General features: G+C 39.9%; 1 protein-coding gene across 1 annotated transcript in view; it reads right to left on the reverse strand.

The window, feature by feature from the left end:
• The window catches only part of LOC124620078 (putative neural-cadherin 2), a 63889-nt gene that overhangs the window by 36203 nt on the left and 4441 nt on the right, over positions 1-23245 (reverse strand). The window contains exons 3-5 of the mRNA XM_047146745.1: positions 14572-14685; positions 9174-9345; positions 5296-5485 (exon numbers count right to left, since the gene is read on the reverse strand). Of these exons, the coding sequence (XP_047002701.1) occupies positions 5296-5485; positions 9174-9345; positions 14572-14685 (476 nt within the window). The remainder of the gene's footprint in view (positions 1-5295; positions 5486-9173; positions 9346-14571; positions 14686-23245) is intronic.

A 23245-nucleotide genomic window follows, 5' to 3' on the forward strand; every position in this document is an offset into this window, starting at 1 on the left:
TGTAGACCAATGAAGGCCCATCAAGAGCAAATGATCTGGGCAGCTATTGGAGGGAGTGATTTTGCTCCCTGATAACATTCATCCATATGTCTCCAAGGTCATACAAAGTGTAATGGACAAGTTCAAGTGGGAGAAGCTTGAGCATATGACCTACAGCCTGGGCATGTTGCCCTGCAACTCCCATGTATTTGGTCCAGAAAACAAGGCATTTCAAAGGGAAGCACTTCAATTCAGACAAAAAAGTGGACACAGTGAAGGATTGGCTCCTGCCATAGCCACAGAAGTTCTGGGAACATGGAATCCTTGGTCTCATGAAACAGTGGGATAGTTGTACTTAGGACTCAGGTGATTACCTTTAAATAAAAACTTCAGTTATATCTACTATGTTATTTTGTACCTTTTCTTTTGAACAATCCTCATAAGATAGTACCTTGAGGAAACAGCAGAGTAAGACAGAAATCTTTCAGACTGCACAAACAATTACATCAATGTTAGAAGTAGATAAAAGAATGTCATACAGTCAACTACTTAGAGAAAATCAATTTCTAGAACTTTTTTGTATGTACATATTAGAAAATTTAATAATTACAAAAGCAAAAAATGAACAATAGTGATCCTTGTATCTCCTGTAGCAAATCTGTGCATAGCTGCTATAAAAGACAAACAAATGATGCACATGATCAGCAGAAAACTACATCAATATTCCAAAAAGGTTTGTGCCATGTTAGTATCACATTATATAATGCACTTCTGAGATACTTTATGTAAAAATAACAGAGAAGTATAAATTAAAATCATCATTAAATGATAACTAGATTTAGCACCACTTCTTTCTACATGGGAGTACCCGGAAAAAAATTGTACCATCCTTTGATGCTACACTACTGGCCATTAAAATTGCTACACTATGAAGATGGTGTGCTACAGACACGAAATTTAACCGACAGGAAGAAGATGCTGTGATATGCAAATGATTAACTTTTCAGAGCATTTACACAAGGTTGGCGCCAGTGGCGACACCTACAACGTGCTGACATGAGGAAAGTTTCCAACCGATTTCTCATACACAAACAGCAGTTGACCAGCTTTGCCTGGTGAAACGTTGTTGTGATGCTTCGTGTAAGGAGGAGAAATGAGTTCCATCACGTTTCCGACTTTGATAAAGGTCGGATTGTAGCCTATCGTGATTGCAGTTTATCGTATCGTGACATTGCTGCTCCTGTTGGTCAAGATCCAATGACTGTTAGCAGAATATGGAATCAGTGGGTTCAGGAGGGTAATACGGAACGCTGTGCTGGATCCCAATGGCCGAGTATCACTAGCAGTTGAGATGACAGGCATCTTATCTGCATGGCTGTAACTGATCGTGCAGCCACGTCTCGATCCTTGTGTCAACAGATGGGGACATTTGCAAGACAACAACCATCTCCACGAACAGTTCGATGACATTTGCAGTAGCATGGACTATCAGCTTGGAAACCACGGCCGCGGTTGCCCTTGACACTGCATCACAGACAGGAACGCCTGCGATGGTGTACTCAATGATGAACCTGGGTGCACAAATGGCAAAAAGTCATTTTTTTGGATGAATCCAGGTTCTGTTTACAGGATCATGATGGCCACATCCGTATTTGGTGACAGCATGGTGAACGCACATTGGAAGCGTGTATTCGTCCTTGCCATACTGGCGTATCACGCGGCGTGATGGTATGGGGTGCCATTGGTTACACGTCTCAGTCACCTCTTGTTCGCATTGACGGCACATTACAGATGGGTTACCACTCGTGGCTCTACCCTTCATTCGATCCCTGCGAAACCCTATACATTTCAGCAGGATAATGCACGACCATGTGTTGCAGGTCCTGTATGGGCCTTTCTGGATACAGAAAATGTTTGACTGCTGCCCTGGTCAGCACATTCTCCAGATCTCTCACCAACTGAAAACGTCTGGTCAATGGTAGCCAAGCAACTGGATCGTCACAATACACCAGTCACTACTCTTGATGAACTGTGGTATTGTGTTGAAGCTGCATGGGCAGCTGTACCTGTACACGCCATCCAAGCTGTGTTTGACTCAATGCCCAGGTGTATCAAGGCCATTATTACGGCCAGAGGTGGTTGTTCTGGGTACTGATTTCTCAGGATCTATGCAGCCAAATTGCGTGAAAATGTAATCACATGTCAGTTCTAGTATGATATATTTGTACAATGAATACCCGTCTATCATCTGCATTTCTTCTTGGTGTAGCAATTTTAATGGCCAGTAGTGTATATTTGTAATAGGTCCTCAGTAACACAATATCATTTCTAGCAATGGAAACTCCGGCATGGAATAATGACAGTATTATGAAAAGGATAGACTGCTACTCACTGTACAGCAGAGATGCTGAGTCACAGAAAGGCACAACAAAAAGACTACTACATATGTAAGATTTTTGCCAGAAAGCCTCCTCGCAAAAATAGAAAACATACACACACACATTTACACAGATGCAGCTCACACACACAAGACCACTTGGGAATTTTTTCACACATACATCTATGTTACATACGTATTTTTACATGTTTTATCCTCCACCAGAGATCCTTGCTCCTTCCATCTGTGCCAAAACAGTTTCCTTATCATTAGCCAGAACCTAGTCCCACATACTGTTCCTTCATTGTTGCTTGGCTCATGGAATTCCCCCAAATGATTGAATTACCCATCTCTGGCAGCAGTCCCTACTTCCACAATGACGTCCATCTGTTCAGATTCTGCCAGTCCTTAATGCTCACCAACATAATCGTCCCACAAAACCATGTGAAACAGGCCCAAACATCCTTAAAGTACCTCCTCTCCACTGATAAAATTCTCCTACTACCAGAACCTAAACAGACCCAAAATACAGTCATGAACCTTTCCTCCAAAAGCCTTAGCCTCACAGAATAATCAGTCCTTTCCAAAGACCTTACCATTTTCCCCACTCCCAAATTCAGTCATGCTGGAGTTGTTAAATACCTTCTCTCCTTCTCCTGGCGCTACAGTGGAAACACTTTTTTGCCACCAGCCCTACCAATTAGACTCAACTTTAAGGCCAATGTCAGGCCCTGCCTGACTCAGTTCACTCCTCCTTCAAACTGTGATCCAAATCAACCCCTGTTAACTTTCCAGAATTTCTTAACCTCAAACCTTGTCTCACCATCATACCCCAAATCCCTCAACATGCAAGCTAGCTTTAATCTATAGAAAGAACTGCAATCCACCACCTAAAATCTGATCCTGACCTTATTATCCTACCAGCTGACAAAGACTCCACCACTGTTGTTTTGAACTGCAAGGTTTACCTGGTGAAGTACTTCACCAGCTGTCAGATTTGTCAACGTACAAACTCTGCCACAGGGACCCCATTCCAGAAATCCAGCAGGATCTCCAGTCTCTCCTCACATCCTTAGTCCCATCCAGATCCTCACTCTCCTCACACCTAGCACTCCCTGCACTCCTACCTTCTACATGCTTCCTAACATACACAAATCCAACCACCCAGAACATACCATTGTGGCCAGTTAGTGTGCCCCCACTCAGGGAATCTCTGCTCTTGTAGACCAACACCTTCAGCCTGTCACCTGCAACTGATCCTCCTATATAAGATATACCAACCATTTCTTCCACTGACTCTCCACAGTTCCTTTACCACATGATGGTGCACTGCTTGGCACTATAGAAGCAACCTCTCTTTTAACTAACATCCCTAAGGCCCATGGCCTAGCCCCTATTGAACAGTGCCTTTCCCAATGTCCTATGGATTCCAAACCAACAACCTCCTTCCTGGTCACCATGACTAACTGCATCCTCACCCACAATTACTTCTCCTGTGAAAGCATCACCTACAAACAAGTCCTGGGTATGCCAATGGGCACCCATAAGGCACCATCCTATGCCACCCTATTCATGGGCCATCTAGAGGAATCCTTCCTAACCACCCAGAATCCCAGACCCCTCACCGGGTTCGGATTCATCGATGACATCTTTGTGATCTGGATTGAGGGTGAGGACACCCTATCCACATTCCTCGAGAACCTCAATATCTTCTTCTCCATTAGCTTCTTCTTGTCTTCCTTAACCCAACAAGCCAACTTCCTCAGTGTTGAACTCAACCTCAAAGATCGCCATGTCAGTACCTCCGTCCATATCAAACCTACCAACTACTAGTCATACCTTCACTTGACCTATGTCACCAACTCCATACAATGAAGCCCCTTCCACACAGCAAGCCACCCATGGCTGTTGCATCTGTAGTGATGAACAGTTCCTCTCAAAATATACCAAGAGCCGCACTGAATCATTCACAGGCTGTAATTTCCCTCCTAAACTTGTACAGAAGCAGATCTCCTGTGACTTATCTCTCCAGTCACTCACCACTTCCCAAAGTCCCATCTTCTGGTCACAGAGGAGCATTTCCCTCACGACTCAGTACCACCCAGGACTGGAGCAATTGAATCACATTCTCCACCAGGGTTTTGACTACCTCTCATAATTCACTGAAATTAGGAACGTTCTGCCCACTATCCTCCCCCCCCCCCCCTCCCAACACCAGCTTTTCTGAATTGTGCAGATGGGAACCTCCCTGCAATATATACTATGTTCTCATAATCCTCCTGGCCTCAACATTTGTTAGTCATTGTCTTTCAGCCATCTATCCCATTTACTGTTCTGACTCCACAGCTTTCTACTTCTCAAACACACTCACAGTCTTCACCTCCTCATTCCCCCCTTTCACACCCATATCATCTAACCTCCTGACTGTCCTAGCTGCCCTACCCTTTCTCCACCTAGTCCCAGTATGTTCCCACAAACAGCATTTTACCATCCCCCACCATAACCCTCCTTCCCCCTCCCCTCACCACCCTCGCCTCCTCCTTACCCCCACCACCCAGATTGGTTTTCCTTTCTCCTACCATGCACAGCTGCTTGCAGTCTGGCCCCAGCAGCCAGAGACAAAGTCACATGTGTGTGAGTTGCTTTTTTGTGAGTGAGTGTATGTATGTTGTCTATTTGGAAGAAGGACTTCTGGCTGTAAGCTTGTGTAGTAGTCTTCTTGTTGTGCTAGTCTGTGACTCACCATCTCTACTGCATGGTGAGTAGCAATCAATCCTTTTTACAATGTCATTTCTAGATGAGAAATAATTGTATTTTACTCTAAGAAAAGTTTGTGGCACTTAAGGACCATCCAGTGTCTATTGTACACAGTGTGACACTAGATTTACCAGACTATTAAATAAATAATAATTTTAGTATAAATAGCAGTTAACATTTACTTGCACTCATGTTTGTTCCATATGTCATGACATGTGAGAGGTTCTTGGCAAACAACTTCATCACAGGATATGTTAGATAAGCAATTTCTTTCCACATTTTGAGCTAGAACAGCTTGTGCCCACTGAGTACCATTCACTGACGGTGGAAGAGGAAGATTTTTGCCATCAAAACGTATATCGTCAATGCACCCTGAACACACAAACAGATCAACAGTTAAAAATGTATTAAATGCACATGTATGGTACAAAATCTACACACTAAAGTTTCAGTTATAATAAGGTTGCACTGTAAAAAGTGTATAAATGAATAATCAGTACATTGGTATGTAAGAAGGAATTGATTTTCCTGAAAGATCATCTGATAGAAATTAAAAATCTTGATAAATCTTTTATCAGCTTTTCTATCTCAAAGTTGTTCAGAAACTAACAGATATATTACACAGACAGCAAATACTGTGAGGGACATATGAAACTTACTAGACAATGGGTTAGTGCAGTTTTTCAAATGAGAGCTATTCTTCATCTGTTTACATTGTTGTAGTGCAGGAAATGACCATACTGTAGTGCCGGTAGCACAAATTAAATAAATATTGTGTGTATTTTATACTTTACACATATCAACACATATCACATTGTTTCATGCCTGTGTGAGTGTGTGTGTGTGTGTGTGTGTGTGAGAGAGAGAGAGAGAGAGAGAGAGAGAGAGAGAGAGAGACTCTATTTTTCAAAGTTTGAAACTAGCCCATATGTCCAAAATAGCCAGTTAGTAACTTTTACAAAAACATCATTTACTGTTTTCCTGTTTCTGCTCCTTTGCTCAGCTTCATACAAAATCCTTGTATAATTTGCAAATAGGGCAAATTCTGCCTCAGGACTCCCACAAAAATGTATATAATTAACATAAAGCAAGACAGATAGTGAGATAATGATTGAACCCTATGGGATTCCAACTGTATTTTCTCCACATGCATATGTGGTATCATCCATCTTTGTATTACACAAACAGCTTAGGATACCTCACTGTATTCTGTTTATTATATAAGAGCTACACCAGGTATGTGCTGAACTACTTATACTATAACAACTTCTCTAATAGAAAAGAATCAAACAATTAAAATCTGGACTGGACTAAAAATAATATCAAAAAGACAAGATTGCTACTCCCCACATATAGGAGGTTTCGAGTGACAGATAGAACCATTGGAAAAAGACTGCTAGATATTATTAGCTATCAGACTCAGTCCTTCACCAAATGTAGACAAAACACACAAACAGTCACACTTGCATAAAACACACACACACATACGTGACCACTGTAATCTCTCGGTTTAATCAGGTGGCTGTGAGTGTGTTGTGTGTGTGTGTGTGTGGGGGGGGGGGGGGGGGGGGGAGGGGAAGGAAAGAGTTGAGAAAAGGGGAGAGAAGGGAGAGAAGAGAAGTAGAGACTGGGAAAGAACAACCCAGGTGGTGCACTGGTAGGATGGAAGGTGTGTGTAAGGCTAGAGAGAGTCTGGAAGTGGCTAGAAGCAGGTGGAGAACAGAGCCTAGTGAAGCTTGAGGCCTTTTAGTTCCAAGAATGTGTAGTTTAGGAAAGCTGGTGTTGGTGGGAAGATTCCCGGTGGCACAGGCTATGAAACAGTTGCTGGAATGAAGCACATTGTGTTGGAAGGTACACTCATTAACTGAGTGTGCGGCTCTTTCTTGGTTCACAGAGTGCTGGTGGCCGTTCATGTGGGCTGACAGTGATTGGTGGTCATGCTCATATAGAATGCTGATGGTTGCAGCTAGTTGGTGGATCACACAGCTGCTTTCACTGGTGAGCCTCCCTTTGATAGTGTAGGAGACATCTGTGACAGGACTGGAGTAGGTGCTAGTGGGAGGTTGTATGGGTCAGGTCTTGCGTCTTGCATCTAGGTCTACTGCAGGCATGTTGACTATGGGACAAGGGTTTGGGAGCAATGGTGAAATAGGGATGACAAGGACATCATGCAGGTTGGGTGGGCAGCAGAGTACCACTGTGGGAGGGATGAAATGAAATGATTGTATGGCATTATTACCCAGAAGATCCAATCTAGAGTTATTCAGCTGCCTAGTGCAAGTCTTTATTTGATGCCACTTTGGTGACATGTGTATTGATGATGATGAAAACAACAAACCACATAGTCAATGAGTGGATAAAATCTCCAATCTAGCCAGGAATTGAACCCAAGCCTCCTGAATGGGAGTCAGCTCTGCTGGCCAGTCAGGTATGCAGGTGGAGGGATAGCAGGACAGTTCTCATTTCAGGGCACAATGAGGGGTAATAGAAGCCCTGGCAGAGAAAGTAATTCATTTGCTCCAGTCCTGAGCAACACTGAGTCCCAAGTGGGATGCTCCATTGTGAATGGTCAGTGGTTATGGGGGTATGGTTGGTGTGGAGAAAGGGGTCTGTTTCTGGAGAGGGTGGGGTTGGGTAATTTCAGTCTGTGAAGGCCCCATTGAGACATTTGGCATATTTGGAGAGGGAATGCTCATCATTACAGATGAAATGCACATGAGTGGCTAGGTTGTGTGGAAGACACTTCTTGATGTGGAATTGGTGGCAGTTTCAAAGTGGATGTATTGTTGGGTGTCAGTAGGCTTGATGTGGATGGAGATACTGATACAGCGACTGGTGCAGGTTTTCTGTATTTGCGTACGAATGCATGCTGAATGGTTGTAATGACAAACATTTCATGTATTTTAAGACACAAAAACTCTTCTCCTGCATTGCTACCATCTTGTACAGTGCTGTCACAGGTCTGCTGTCTAGCATGCACTTGAGCAGCAAGGTGGCTTTTCCTAACTTGATGAGTGTATCTATCTTTTCATGAAAAGAATGATCCATCTTTGTATGTTGTGTACTTGTCAATAAACAGTGCTTTGAAACATGATGAATCAGTTGGGCTAATCCTGTATACTACTATGCATATCCCATTTCATGTTCTGTTGCATCCAAATGCTTTGAAATGCTGTACTGGTACTCTCTGTTCTGCCAAAGGTTTGTCTAGTCCAATATGGGAATTAGCTGCCTGATAAATGACAAAGTTAAATTTGAAAGCAAACTAAAAATGTTCCTTCTGGGCTATTCCTCTTCTTCCATAGCAGAGATCTTATTCAGGAAGTTTAGCTAACTTAATGCAAAACTGTTACTTTGGGTTAATCAAGTAAATATTTTTTTCTGTTACATGAACTCATATATGGGAACTACAAATTAAGTTAATAAACTGTAAACTGACATACTCCATATTATTAGATAATATCATGCAAGTGACACATGGAACACATAATTTACTAACATAGAAAAATTAATGAAAAGCTCAAGACTACACTTTCTGTCACAGAACAAAATAAAAGATATAACTAAAAACAAACTCCTTCAATTGACAGCTAAATCATATAAATATTGGACAGCATGTACTATTCAGTCCAGGGTTATTTAGGTAACATAGAGTTGGGGTGGATAAACACTTAACATAAATTAATGATAAAACCTGTCTGCCATGTTACAATACACTTTCTCAATATAAAACATGTTACTGGAAAGATTAGGCCCAAGATCATTGTTTTGCAAATTCCCTTATATTTTTCTGAGCTCAATATTTAATTTGGTATGAAGGATACTCACTTCATTTTTTCAAACACACAAATGAGAAAACATGGACATAATATGTAGTATAAACATATCGATATCTGTGTCAACTGAACAGTGTGTGTGTGGTTTTGTTTCTATTTATGTTTCTGTCTTGTTCCATGTCCTAGTAATTCTAATGCTATTGGGATCAACAGATATTGTTATAAAACTAAAAATAATAATAAAAAACAGTTGTCCTTTGCATAACACATCTCACAATACTTACCATTCTGGAAATCACCAAAAACTTGAAGCATATTTTTACTTCCAGTTTCTGTAAATCCACCAGCGTATAATTCATTTTGTACACTAATAAAATTCCACTGATCGCTTTCATTATAATATCGGCCTTCCCCGACATCAAGTTTTAGAATGGCTGTAAAGCCATACTGTGAAACCTGTGGGATTTTTTCAAAAGTCTCAATTACTTACAACATTACAGATAATGAATTTGTGATGGAAATGGAGTTAAAATGTTAAGAAATTGCAAATTGCAGATCCAAACAACTAAACAAAATGAATAACATTCATCTGAAATGTGTCACACTCCTGTTTAATGGAAAACTCTATTCACACAGCTGTTAAATTCACAATGAGACAGTAGTCTCACCTGTACTTACCTTCATGAGGCATAAATCCCAGGCTCAGTCCTTCCTCCCCAAACAATATGGTTTCCTCTCAGCATGACTTCTGAATGATCTATGACCACTTCTCCCTCCTCCCCCCTTCCTGCTCTTCTGCCATTATAAACACTCATCCATCTATCCCACCTGAGACCAGTTTAACAGAAACATGGAATGGTGGAAACAGGCATGCAGGAATACTGGTCTGGGTTCTGATGAAATGTAGGAACTCAAAAACCAAGACTGGCTCTATGTCTTGTCTTAGAAGAGAGTCTGAAGGAAGGCAAACTAGAATTTATAGCATTTGCATATTAATAAATATCTTTTAACAATGTTGACATGGATACAATGTTTGGAATTCTGCATTTATCAGTGGTATAATATAGGGAGTGAAAGGTTATCTACCAGATGTACAAAAACCTGATTGCAGTTATAAGAGTAGGAAGACATGAAAGAGAGACAGAGTTGATGCCTACTGTCCATGTTATTCAGTCTATACCTAGAGAAACAAGTAAATGACACTAGGGAGAAATCTGGAGAGGGAATTGTAATTCAGAGAGGAGAAATAGAAATTTTAAGGTTTGACAATGACATTATAATTCTGTCAGAGTTTGCAATGTGCCTAGAAAACCAGCCGAATGAAACTGATAGTAATAAAATGAAACACTTGCAACCATTATATTTATGTTATTATATTGCAATCAGTTTTGGTGACTCAATACACCATCTTCAGGCATTAACTGACACTGAGAGGGTGACCTCCAATCGTATACATAATCCCATCAGTGGCCAACATATACAAACTGGTTTCTGCAGATCATGTATATGATTGGAGGTCACCCCCTCAGTGTCAGTTCTGTAGGAGGAAGCCCGTGTACATTAGCCACTTATGGGATCATCTATACAATTGGAGGTCACCCCCTCAGTGTCAGTTAAGGTCTGAAGATGGTGTAATGAGACACAAAAACTGGTTGCAATACAATAAAATAACATCAAAACGATGGCTACAGGTGTTCACTTTATTATGTAAGGGAACAGCTGAAGTCCGACAGACCATCGACCACAAGGTTTGACATACAAAAATGAAACAGGTAGTGTCCTGAAAATAGTTTGTATGGACACAAATAAAAGTAAAATATGGGTAACAAAATGTAACTGATTTGTCAGGTATGTCTGAAGGAATTAGATTAGCAAATGAGACACTGTTAATAGCAGATGAGTTTTGCTATTCTGATAGCAGAATATCTGTTTATGGCAGAATGTGGTGTTATACCTTGCCTGGCCACTGCTTCTGGTAATAAATGGCATTCAATGAAGGTGATGCTGTACCTTTTTGCCTTGGAAGCACCTGACTCAATCTTACTTGCAGGTGTGTACCAAGCAGTCATTTTGCAGGTGGATTAATTGAAATTAATCATGGAGATGTAGGTGAACAGAATGGATAGGCCACAATCATAACAAAAGGAAGAGCACAAATTTGACTCATAATTGAGAAATATTCAGCATTCCAGATTAACAAGATAACATGAAAAAAGTATTAAACACTCAAATTGTGAGAAAAGAGTCTTCGGTATCAAGCAAAAGTATTCAATATCAAGTTCAAAGGTTATTGAGCATCAGTTAGAACCAGAGCTACAAAACTGCAATTACTGAAACACCTACAAGGGTGAAACAAGTGAGAGACAGGAACATTAACAGTGAGGAGCAACTGTGGAGCATGATGGCTTGTTGCCTACCCTGCAGGCTATAGCATCTTGCTGGGATGTGCTGATGGTCACTGGCAGTCACCCTTCAGGTCCTCTGTGATGGACCTGGACGCTATGTGCTGACTACTCCAGAACACTGACAGAAGTGTGGTTGAGTGAACCCGCTGGGTCCTATTTAACAACTTTGTCCCAGCAAGGAAACTACAGCAGAACCTTGCTAATCCTACTCCTACAGGACAGTGAGCCCGAGGGGGGGGGGGGGGGGAGGAGGGGGGGGGGGGAAGGAGGAGGATGAGGAGGAGGAGGACGAGGAGGATTACAGTACAGTACAGTACAACTTCAATTTTCGACTGTGAATATTGTCTGAAATACTGGTCCATGTTAAAATAGTAGCAAAGCAAAAAGAAAATGTTGAAACGCTAAGAAATCTTACCCAAAAGTGTAATGTTCAGTAGTGCCTGTACAGTAAAATACGTCTTTATATAATGGTAAGATATTGTTACAATGAACGTAACTTTAATACCTGTACATACCTTGTCACAGTACTGCATTGACACACAACTGACTTGCACCCAACTGTTTAAAATATGACAAATCACACAGTAAAAAACGTTCTATTCATAAGCAGTATGAAAAAATTCTGTTATGCTTTTTTGCTTAGTAGACATCAACCTTGATATTGCCCCAATGTTTCACCATTTCCTAATCCACAAAATGTCTATTGGGGTAGACACAGAGTTTTGTTCAATGTATTGAATGGGTGTATCAAATGCATTTTTAGTGTCTAATGTGATAGATTCATTGTCTTTGTTGCTGTCATCATCTTTTTCATTCTTATCAGTTGTTTGAGTTACAGTGTCAATGATATGGTCATCAGTTAATTTTGCTTCCATTGTGCATTCAATGTCAGCTGTACTGATCCAGTCACTCACATCCCTGGGATCACCTCTGATTGTAAAGACAGTGTCACATATTTTCACATAATTGGTGCTATAATTAAGTTTTACAAACTCTAATATGTAAGAAGTACACAGTGACTAATTTATAAAACAAATGCAGCACAGTAATAGTTATTGATTGAGCTAGAAACAAGTTATTTCATACTAAATCTGATCAAACTATCACACCTATCAATGTTCGACTGCCTACTGATCCATATCTTAGATAATTAGTCATTGACAAGTCTAGACCTGACTGTAATGTTGGCTGTGTATGTAAAAATGCACCAGAAATGAGATAGTTGGACTGAGGTGGGTGTCAGACCATCTAAGGTCAGATCAGTGCGGTTCTGTAGGGTAGGCACTATTTTCTATTGCCACCTTAAATGGGCATTTCTGCAAAAAATTATGTATCTTTTCAGTGAGTTCTGAGGGAATTCACCAGATCTGTGATGTTGCCATTGCCTGGCTGGTTGTAACTGCCAACTACATCCCATGAATGTATTCATCCAATCCTGGTGTCCTTCAAACGAAGGAGTCTCTCTAATGGTCACCACCATCATGCTGACCACCAGTAACTATAGTTGAAAAGTGTTGCCTTAAAATTTAATCTGGTCCAAAATTAATCCTGTAGAGAGGGTATATAGTTAGGTAATTTCCATCTCTATCTCTCTCTTCTCCCAGATTCACAGAAAACTGGAAAGCAGGGCTTTCACTTCTTTTAATTTATATGTTAAAAATGGTTCAAATGGCTCTGAGCACTATGGCACTTAACATCTGAAGTCATCAGCCCCCTAGAATTTAGAACTACTAAAAACCTAACTAACCTAAGAACATCACACACATCCATGCCTAAGGCAGGATTCGAACCTGCGACCGCAGCAGTTGTGTGGTTCCAGACTGAAGTGCCTAGAACCGCTCGGCCAGTAATTTATATGTTAAATCACTTTTAAGAAGTAAAGACAGTAATAAATGCAAATTGGTAACAACAACAAAAATGTTTCTCTCAAAAGAGAGATATTGTTGCAACTAATATTAATTTAAGTGTTGGCAAACATTTTCTGAGAGTATTTGGAATGTAGCCCACCTATGTAAGTTAAGTATGCATGATGAACAGTACAGACAAGAAGCAAATAAAAACTTTAAAAATGTGGTGTTGCAGTAGAATGCTGAAAATTAGGTGGGTGGGATGGCCAGCTAATGAGGAGGTACTGAATCAAATTTAAGAGAAAATAGATTTATAGCACAACTTACCTAAAATAAGGGATAAATGATAGGGAACATCATAAAGCATAAAGGAATAGTTAATTTTCAATAGAGAAAAGTATGGAAGCTAAAAACTGTAGGGGGAGGCCAGAGTGTGACTTAACAAAGTAAGTGGACGTATACAGCGGTAGTTATGCAAAGATGAAGAGATTTGCACAGGATAGGCTAGCAAAGAGAGCTGCATGAAACCTGCCTTTGCACTGAAGAGCACAACACCAGGTGTACTGGAAGTTCGGCCTCCCAAAGGTATGTACTAACCAGTCCACCTGTCTCTTTCTTGGTTTAATAATATTTCATACTGTACAGAAGAACCATATAACTTGCTTTGTTTGGTTCACTTGCGTACCTCAACAATACAGATAGCCACACTGTAGATGCAACTAAATTAGACAGGTATCTGTTAGAGGCCACACAAACATATGGCTCTTGAAGAGGAGCAGCAGCCTTTTCAGTATTTACAGGATATTAGTCTGGATGACTGACTGATCTGGTCAAGTAACATTAGCCAACAATGCCTGCAAATGCCTGAAAGCTGTTATTTTCCCAACAACCTTGGATGACCTGTTCTGGAGGTAAAATAGTACCCTATTTGGATTTCCAGGCAGGGGCTACTCAGAGGGATACTGTCACATGAGGGGAAGAATATCTGGTGCTGGTGAGGAATGTTAGATCCCTTAATCCGACAGACAGTTTAAATAATTTGAAAATGGAAAACTGCAGCTTAGCCTGGCCTTAGAATATGGACATAAATGGAAATCTAAGGACTATATATTACAACATAATTTTAACTGTAAAATCAGTTTACCAGGAGCGATTAAGCTTTAAAAACATTGAATAAATATAACTAAATGAAATGCTTTTTATACTTGTCAGACTGAAATTAAATATGTTGCAGCTGTATCCATTATAATATGCATGTGAGGATAGATACTGCTCACTGAAGGAGTGGACAAGTACACAGAAAGGACAAAACAGCTGCCTGGCTTTCAGACACATACATATCCTCTGTTGCCATCTGTCTGGCTTTACGTTTTTCTTACAATTATTGCCTGGGCTTCCTGTTTAATAGCCCCTCCTGCTACATTACTTACCTTAACTGTATGCCACTGACCATCATCCACAGCAACAGAATCCAGGCTGATTACTCTCTCTGTATTGGAACCATCAATTATCTTGTGGCAGAATTGTAGATGATGGTTCTTAATCTGTAGAACAGAGGATAACAATGGAAAACACTGATACAATTTGTGTGCATATAAAAGATTGATTTTAGTTTTTTTGTCATACCTACTTCATCACACTGTTATCAGCCATATGACAATAATTGAAACAACAAACAAAAATGTAGAAAGGCCGTCTCTCACCTGAAACTGACTGATGTATTGTGTACACATACTTGACATGATAATCTATCTCTCTCTCTCTCTCTCTCTCTCTCTCTCTCTCTCCCACACATATGCACAATTTAAATATTAAATACATACCACCATGGCTGCAATGACACAAACATTTTACAAGCAGAAGCTGGTAGCTGGTTGAGGGGGGATTCTGCCTACTGAGGGCAAGACACATCTAGTAAGGGTTGGGCAGGGACAAGAGATGCTGTTGGGTGTCAGGAGTGAAGGAATCAGGTAGCTTCCAAGTTTCAAAAGGAAGATGATTTGATAATCACAAAACAAAATGGGGGTGTGAATAATGAGAGAAGAGGTGAGCAGGGTAGTGTCTGACTGTAAAGAGTCTTACAAGGGGTATCTGTATACTTCATTTGCTACTGCTTTGTGCTGCTGATGAAATGCCCATGGGTGACAAAGCTTTGGGGGAGAGACTTTTTGGTGTAGATTGGGTGACAGCTATAACTATTCCACATCAAAAAGTCACTCTCCTATGCCATTATTACTCTCAACCCTGTAATCTATCCCACATCTTTCAACTGTATGGAAAACTTCTCACACCTATCCCCTCACACTCTTGTATTGTAGACTTGTCACAAAACTCCTATATTTGCTATCTGATTGTGAGCCAGGCTGTGAGTCATAGCAGCCATGAAAGCTATTATTTATGATGCAACTACTAAGCATGGTAACTCATCAGTTGTGTTCCTTCTTGCATGAAAGGGCAGTAAGAAACTGAAAACAGTGGCAAACTGTGGTTAAACATAAATGTCACCATGTGTCTGCTGAAAATACAGCCCAATAAAACACTGATGATTTCATCAGCCTTTTTAGTGCTTGTGCTGCTTGGATTCTATCTCTCAGCAGCAGTTCCTTTTGAGCGTATGGAAGGGGCCAATCTATCCTGCATGCATGTGATCCCCCAGCCTAAAGCTCAATGAATACCCATCCCTGGCCTCCCCTTTTCAATTCCCTTGTTCTCACACTGTTCTCATTAAATTTGGGTCTCTTATAACTTTAGGTCTGACTAATTGGTCACTCCTTCCCAAAGCTGACCTTACATCCCTGAGTAAGGAACTAACAGTTCCAAAAGCTAGGAACAGTTTCTTTCATTTTAAATGTTCATATTGGAAGTGCTGGTATTTTGCTTTTATGTACTGGTCAATAATTCAGTTTTTCATGTAATTTATTCTAAATATACCAAGAGGCCTCTAAATGAGTACAACAAATACATAAGAGTCTTCGTACTAAACTGTCACATTCAATCTGAATTTGCTAGACACATTTACAAATCCATTTATCTCTACTATATTAATGGAAGTATATGAGGGGCAGTCAACTGAAATCAGAACACCCGTCACAACGGGACCATGGAATGGTTCCATCCAGAAGTAAACACCATGCATGTTAAGACATTTATCCCACTCGGAGATGAGATGAACAATTCCTGTTTTTAAAAAAAAGAGGATTCAAAACTGCAACCATTCTTGCACTTCCCTGTCCAACTGAAACTGACATCCACAAGTATCTTTCTTCAGGTCTCCAAAGATGTGAAAATCATATGGTGAATGATTTAGGCGGTACAGAGGGTGTTGCACTGTTTCACAATCAAATCATTGCAGTGTAATCTTCGCTCGAGTGGCAGTGTGGGGTTGAGCATGATTGTGCTACAGGATGATTTTGTCCAACAGTTTTCCTGGGCATTTTGACTTTTCACAGTTTCTGTGAAGTATCTTCATAGTGCTGTAGATTGATTATGGAACTCAATAAACAGAGGGCCTCTGTAGTTGAAGAAGATCATTATATGCTAACAGTTTTGGATTTTTGTTGTTGTGGGAGATGTGGGATGTTTCCACAATTGGTTTTGCCATTTGCCCTTACGATCAAAGTAATGGTACCATGTTTCATCTCCTAGGATGATAAGGGACAGAAATGCATGCCCTTCCTTGCGGTACCACAGCAGATGTCTCAGACTTTATGCCATTCTGTCCATCTTTTGACCATCCGTCAGCTGAGGTGGCCCCTCTGTTCACTAATTTTGTGGTAATGCAAGTGGTCTTTGATGATGGCACGCATGGAGCCATCACTAATGCTGACCTGAACATGAATTTCACCCTCCATGATTTGTCAATCACTCTGGGTAAGGCCATCAATCCACCTTGTCATCTAAGGCCTAATGGTTCGACTGGCCTGTCCTGGCACAGGTCATCTTGCAGTGATGTGTGCCCTACCTACAATCTACTCTGCTACTCGTGCAGACAAACGAGAGACTTAAACAAAAGAACAAATGCCATAAAATGAAACTGTGTGAAAAGCTTGAAACATGCTGTACAAAAATTTTTTATGTAAAATACACCAAATGATGAGGGTATGCCCTCAAACATGTAGTGCCTAGCAAAATAGTCAAGATAAAAATAGTGACTGACATATCAAAACCATCAGTGTGTGACTCAATATACGATTATCGATTTCACAGTCGCTGTACACATAATGTAAAAGATAACAGTGGCATCTCCTGATTTCACACTGGACCTTGTTCAAACGTCAGTTGATCATATACATAGCTAATGAGGGCAACATCACAAAACCAGGGACATTATCTATTGAGGGGGGTCAGATTGGAGAGGGAGGACCAATATTGCTTTCCCCTCAATCCTGAGACATCCACTATCAGCCAGATTTTGGTTAAAACAGACAGGGAGGTTTCATTCTCCTTGCGATATAGATACCACAGCAGGTTGTACTGCCTTGAGTACAGCAGGCTGTACGGCTTTGAGTAATGTCTAACAGTAGGCATCTAAGAGAATACAAGAACTGGCTCTCACATGCAGAAAGAGTGGATTTATTCCTTGGTAATAGCAATTTTCTCTACTGAGAAATGACATGAAATGACACAGTGGTTAATACACTAAACTCACATCTAGGAGGAGCAGAGCCAAAATCCTTGTCTAGCCATCTATATTTATGACTTCTCAATTTCCATAAATCACTTTAGATAGATCCCAGGGTGGCTCCTTTGATAAGATCACAGCTAATTTAATACCAACTCGCTGTCCTTGCAAGCACCATATGTTATGGTCTTATTATTGCTATCCCAAATCAAACTTCCCTTGCCACCTCAGTGGCTTTCTTTAAGGAATTGCTCTATCTGGTATGTAGACCAGATGCAAAAATGTTTACATAAAAATGGAAGACATAGGCATTTGTGTTTGAACAATGTCTGCAATGGCACAATATCAGAACAAGAGAACAATAATGGAAAAGATTTCAAAGCAGAAGAATAGTTTATGTTAGCACTTTCACTGAGAAGGCACAGCTTCTTTGAAAACATGAGACTCTTATGGACTTGACCCCAGTGGCAGGCAGATAAAGAGCTCCATAACAAATTATGGTGAAAATCTCCTACAAGCAGGAATAGCACACACAGTTGTATTGAGAGATTTGTGAGTGTTTCTGTTTACAGCTTATTGATAAGACAAATACGAGAGTCATTTTTAAAGTAAGAGCTGATAGTGCATCATGTTTGTGCATCTTGTCACATGATGTCTGTTCACAATTGGCCACTCTTAGCCAGTCTCTCACTATGCTGCCATGATGTTTCACATCTCTGCAGGTGTTGGCAGTCCAGTTATACTTCTTCATTTGTCGCCATGTCAATCAGTAATTCTGCTGATAGTGAAATGAGCTTAGTTATTCTGTTCTTGAATGTAAAAGAAGTTTGCCCTGCTGGATTTCACTGGCAGCTTGTTGAAGTTTATGGTACAGGTACAATGAATGATAGAAATGCGGATAAATGGTGCAGGCTCTTTGATGAAGGAAGAACACATGTTCATGATTAAGAACAATCTAGATGGTCCACTATCATGAATGAAGACTTGACACAAAAAGTTGATGAAGCAGTTTGCCAAAATAGGCAATTTACTACTGATGAATTCCGCTTCTCGTGGTCTCACGGTAGCGTTCTCGCTCCCTGAGCATGGGGTCCTGTGTTTGATTCCCGGCGGGGTCAGGGATTTTTCCTGCCTCAAGATGACTGGGTGTTGCCGTGTCGTCTTCATCATCATCATTCATCCCCATTATGGTCGGAGGAAGGCAATGGTGAACCACCTCCACTAGGACCTTGGCTAGTGCAGTGGTGCGGGTCTCCCGCATCGTTCCCCTACACTCCGTCACGGAGTATGGGACTTCATCATCATCACTATTGACGATCTGCATCAGAAATTTCCAAAAGTTTTAAGATCAGTAGTTTTTCACACTATTACTGAAAAACTTCACTATGAATAAATGTGAGTGAGATGGGTGCTGAAAATGTAGACAGAAGGATGAAAATTGAATGGTACATTCTTGGTCCATTTTGGAGTGCTATCATGAGAATGGCAATGGGTTCTTGAATCACACTGAGATCAGTGGTGAAATGTGGATTGTGTGCTACACTCCAAAGTAGTGAGTGGCATCGTTCAAACCCCCCGACAAAACCACAAAAATTCTAACAAGAACCTTCAACATGGAAAGTCATAGCCACAGTTTTTTGGGACGAGAAAGGCATTCTTATGTTAGACTTTTTGCCAAGAGGTAGAGGGAAACATTATTATAGTGTAGGCATACTATTCAAAATCACCAGTGGGGACTGCTCTCTAACGGCATCATTCTGCTTCACGACAATACTCACCCAATGGCAAGAACAAAGATGCAATTGGACAAGTTCCATGGGAATTACTGGATCATCCACCATACAGCACTAAATTAGCAGACTTCCATCTGTTTCCTAAACTGAAGGAATTTTTGGTGGAAAGCACTTGAAAAATGATGACATGTTGACAGGAACTGTTACTAGCTGGTTTAATGGTCAGGCAGCATAGTTCTTTGATGCTGGGATCCAAAAGCTGCTGCCGTAACTCGAGAAATGTTTAAATGCTCATATTGACTATGTTGTAAAACCAAAGAAATGTGCATATTGTGGTTTGTGATACAATTTAAGTTCATAAATAAAGTTTCTCTTACTTCATTACGATCGGTTCTTACTTTAAAAATGACGCTCCTAAATGGAAAAGAGAATCTCTACTTTTAAAACAAGTACTTGAATTTGTGGTTTTCTAGTGACAGAACCATTTGTCATTTACATAGAAAGCCACACCTGGCCATATGCCATTAGACCATCCTTTTTGGTGGAAGTCTGACATTTGATACCCAGGGGAGACAAGAAAGTGACATTTCTGTGAACTTCCAGTTCGACTACACATTTTCTGAACCTGTGGTAATTCTCTCATTCTAATTATATTTCTTCTTTGAGATGAAAAACACACTCATGAAAAGGTGAAGTGACAAACTAGCCAGATTAAACAAACCTCAGTAACCCTGGACAATGTGCAAATAGGAGATACAGGTGAATCAAAATGTGTAACATCACCCGTATCTGGTGAGGGCACCTGTGCCAGGAAAGCCACTGATATCAGAGGCTAGTTGTTTGAAATTTTATAGCTGACAAGAATAAGACTGCTTGGAGATGGATTCATGCTCAGTTGCTGTTACCCAACTTTGACTCTAGAAGAACCTGTGCTTAATATTATAATTTCTATATGTGTGCATCCCCACCATGAACCATGGACCTTGCCATTGGTGGGAAGGCTTGTGTGTCTCAGTGATACAGATAGTCATACCACAGGCGCAACCACAAGGGAGGGGTAACTGTTCAGAGGCCAGACAAATGTATGGTTCCTGAAGGGGGGAAGCAGCCTTTTCAGTAGTTACAGGGGCAACAGTTTGGATGAATGACTGATCTGGCATTGTAACATCAACCAAAACAGCCATGCTATGCTGATGCTGCGAACAGCTGAAAGCAAGGGGAAACTTCAGCTGTAATTTTTCCTGAGGGCATGCAGCTTTACTGCATGGTTAAATGTTGATGGTGTACTCTTGGATAAAACATTCTGGAGATAAAATAGTCCCCCATTTGGATCTCCAGGCAAGGACTACTCAGGAGGATGTCATTATCAGGAGAGACAGGAGAGAGAAAACTGGTGTTCTACGAATCAGAGCATGGAAAGTCAGATCCCTTAATCGGACAGGTAGGTTAAAAAGTTTAAAAAGGGAAATGGTTAGGATAAAGTTAGATATAGTGGGAATTAGTGAAGTTCGGTGGCAGGAAGAACAAGACTTCTGGTCAGGTGAATACAGGATTATAAATACAAAGTCAAATAATGGTAATGCAGGAGTAGGTTTAATGGTGAATAAAAAAAATAGGAATACAGATAAGCTACTATGAACAGCATAGTGAACGCATTATTGTAGCCAAGGTAGACATGAAGCCCACATTTACCACAGTAGTATCTATAAAGTTTATATGTCAACTAGCTCTACAGGTGATGAAGAGATTGAAGAAATGTATGATGCAATAAAAGAAATTATTCAGATAGTTAAGGGACCCAAAAATTTAATAGTCATGAGGGACTGGAATTTGATAGTAGGAAAAGGAAGGGAAGGAAAAGTAGTGGGTGAATATGAACTGAGGCTAAGTAATGAAAGAGGAACCCACCAGGTAGAATTCTGCAGATAACTTAATCATAGCTATCGCTTGGTTTAAGAATCATGAGGCTGTATACATGGAAGAGGCCTGGAGACACTGGAGGATTTCAGACAGATTATATAATGATAAGACAGAGATTTAGGAACCAGGTTTTAAATTGTATGACATTTCCAGGGGCAGATGTGGACTCTGACCACAAATATATCTTTTGTCTTTGCCTTATATAAATTTTTGTAACATTATAAATACATGAAATATGTCCTTGAACTTAATATAAGACTTATATATGTCATAACAATTGGAAAGGGAACTTATATATCATTTGGCTGAAATTCCAGTAACTTTAATTTTATATCTCAGACCTGCCTCCTGCTTAATTTTGAAAGTGTAACAAAAATTTCTTTTGTCATTATCACACTTGACTCTGTGGTGTTTAGCAAATATATTGATGCATATGAAAGTACTTCACATAATATGAACACTGTAACACTTGGATGATCTGCCCAATGAGACAGTTGACTTTGTTTATTTTTTGATATGAGATATGTTGTAATTCGATGCATTTGGCTACCTTATTTCTTCTACATTTTCATATTTATATGATAATTTATATTTGCACACTAACAGATATCAGAGAAACACAGTAGTTCTGTACCATGATTTAGTATTTTCATATTTATGTCTCAGATATGTCTCATTTCATTATTATTAGCACTTACTGTGAAGGGAAAAGCAACAACTGTGTTGCGTAAATATTCCTGAAAAAATACGTTAATTAATGTTTGAGTGATTGTAAAGGTGGGGAAGTGGCATTGGAAGTGTCTTGACAAATGAAAAATGGAAAGATTGGACACTGGTCAGACATTTCATTCTATATATGTAGGGTGAATTATGTTAACTGCTGAGGAACTATACTCCAAGAATTTACTTGTACTATATTATACTAATATATTTGTTATTCAATACTATATGTAAATGTCAATATAAATTGCAGAGAATAGTGCTGTAGTACTTAAAAATTTTGCACTAATATGATTTTAGTGATATGTTATCAAAGAACAAGTTAAAATTACAATATGAGATTTAAGACAGGAAATGTTTTAAGTATGAACAATTGGAATTTTGCTGAATTGAACTATTCTATTCAAAGCAATCAATTACACAACATATATGATGGTCATAAGGAGTGGAGTATGAGCCACATTTCAGGTTTTTGCAACGGAGACCTTCCGACGAGCAGAGATCTACAGTGTACTTCAGTTTAGTGCTCTTCATTGCACATAGAGGAGACTGAACACTTTGTTATATTATGGTCTAATACTAGGTGTACTTGCCAAAGATTGGCTAAATACAAACTAATATGGATTTTGAATATTGTAGTATTCGATACTAACGCTCATTCCACAATGAATCGCCGATACTAACGCTCATTCCACAATGAATCGCCAATATTGAGAAAGAGTTATACACACCAGTGTCTCCATTGCACTCAGGAGAACCTGGAGGATCTAATGACAGACATAAATATACAGAAACAAGACCAATTCAGCTAACTTTCAATAGACAATTTTCTGATTGAAATAGATTTACCTCATATTAATGTTGTAATAGAAGCTACAGACAAATTCTGCAAATTAACTTGTTCTTTCTTTGTGCGTTTAATTAATATTTTGTTTAATCTAGTTGAATCTGATACAAAATAATTTATGATAATTTTACATATTTGGTTGTACATATATTTTGCAAATTGTTTGTTCATCCAATTGATTGTAAAATGAGGACTGTTAATGTAGATCTTTCAGAAAAAGGTTTTGTTCAACTTTCAGTTGCACAAATCCTTTTGGGGGTTGA

Source organism: Schistocerca americana, chromosome 6, assembly GCF_021461395.2.
Source record: "Schistocerca americana isolate TAMUIC-IGC-003095 chromosome 6, iqSchAmer2.1, whole genome shotgun sequence".
NCBI classification, from domain to species: Eukaryota; Metazoa; Arthropoda; class Insecta; order Orthoptera; family Acrididae; genus Schistocerca; species Schistocerca americana.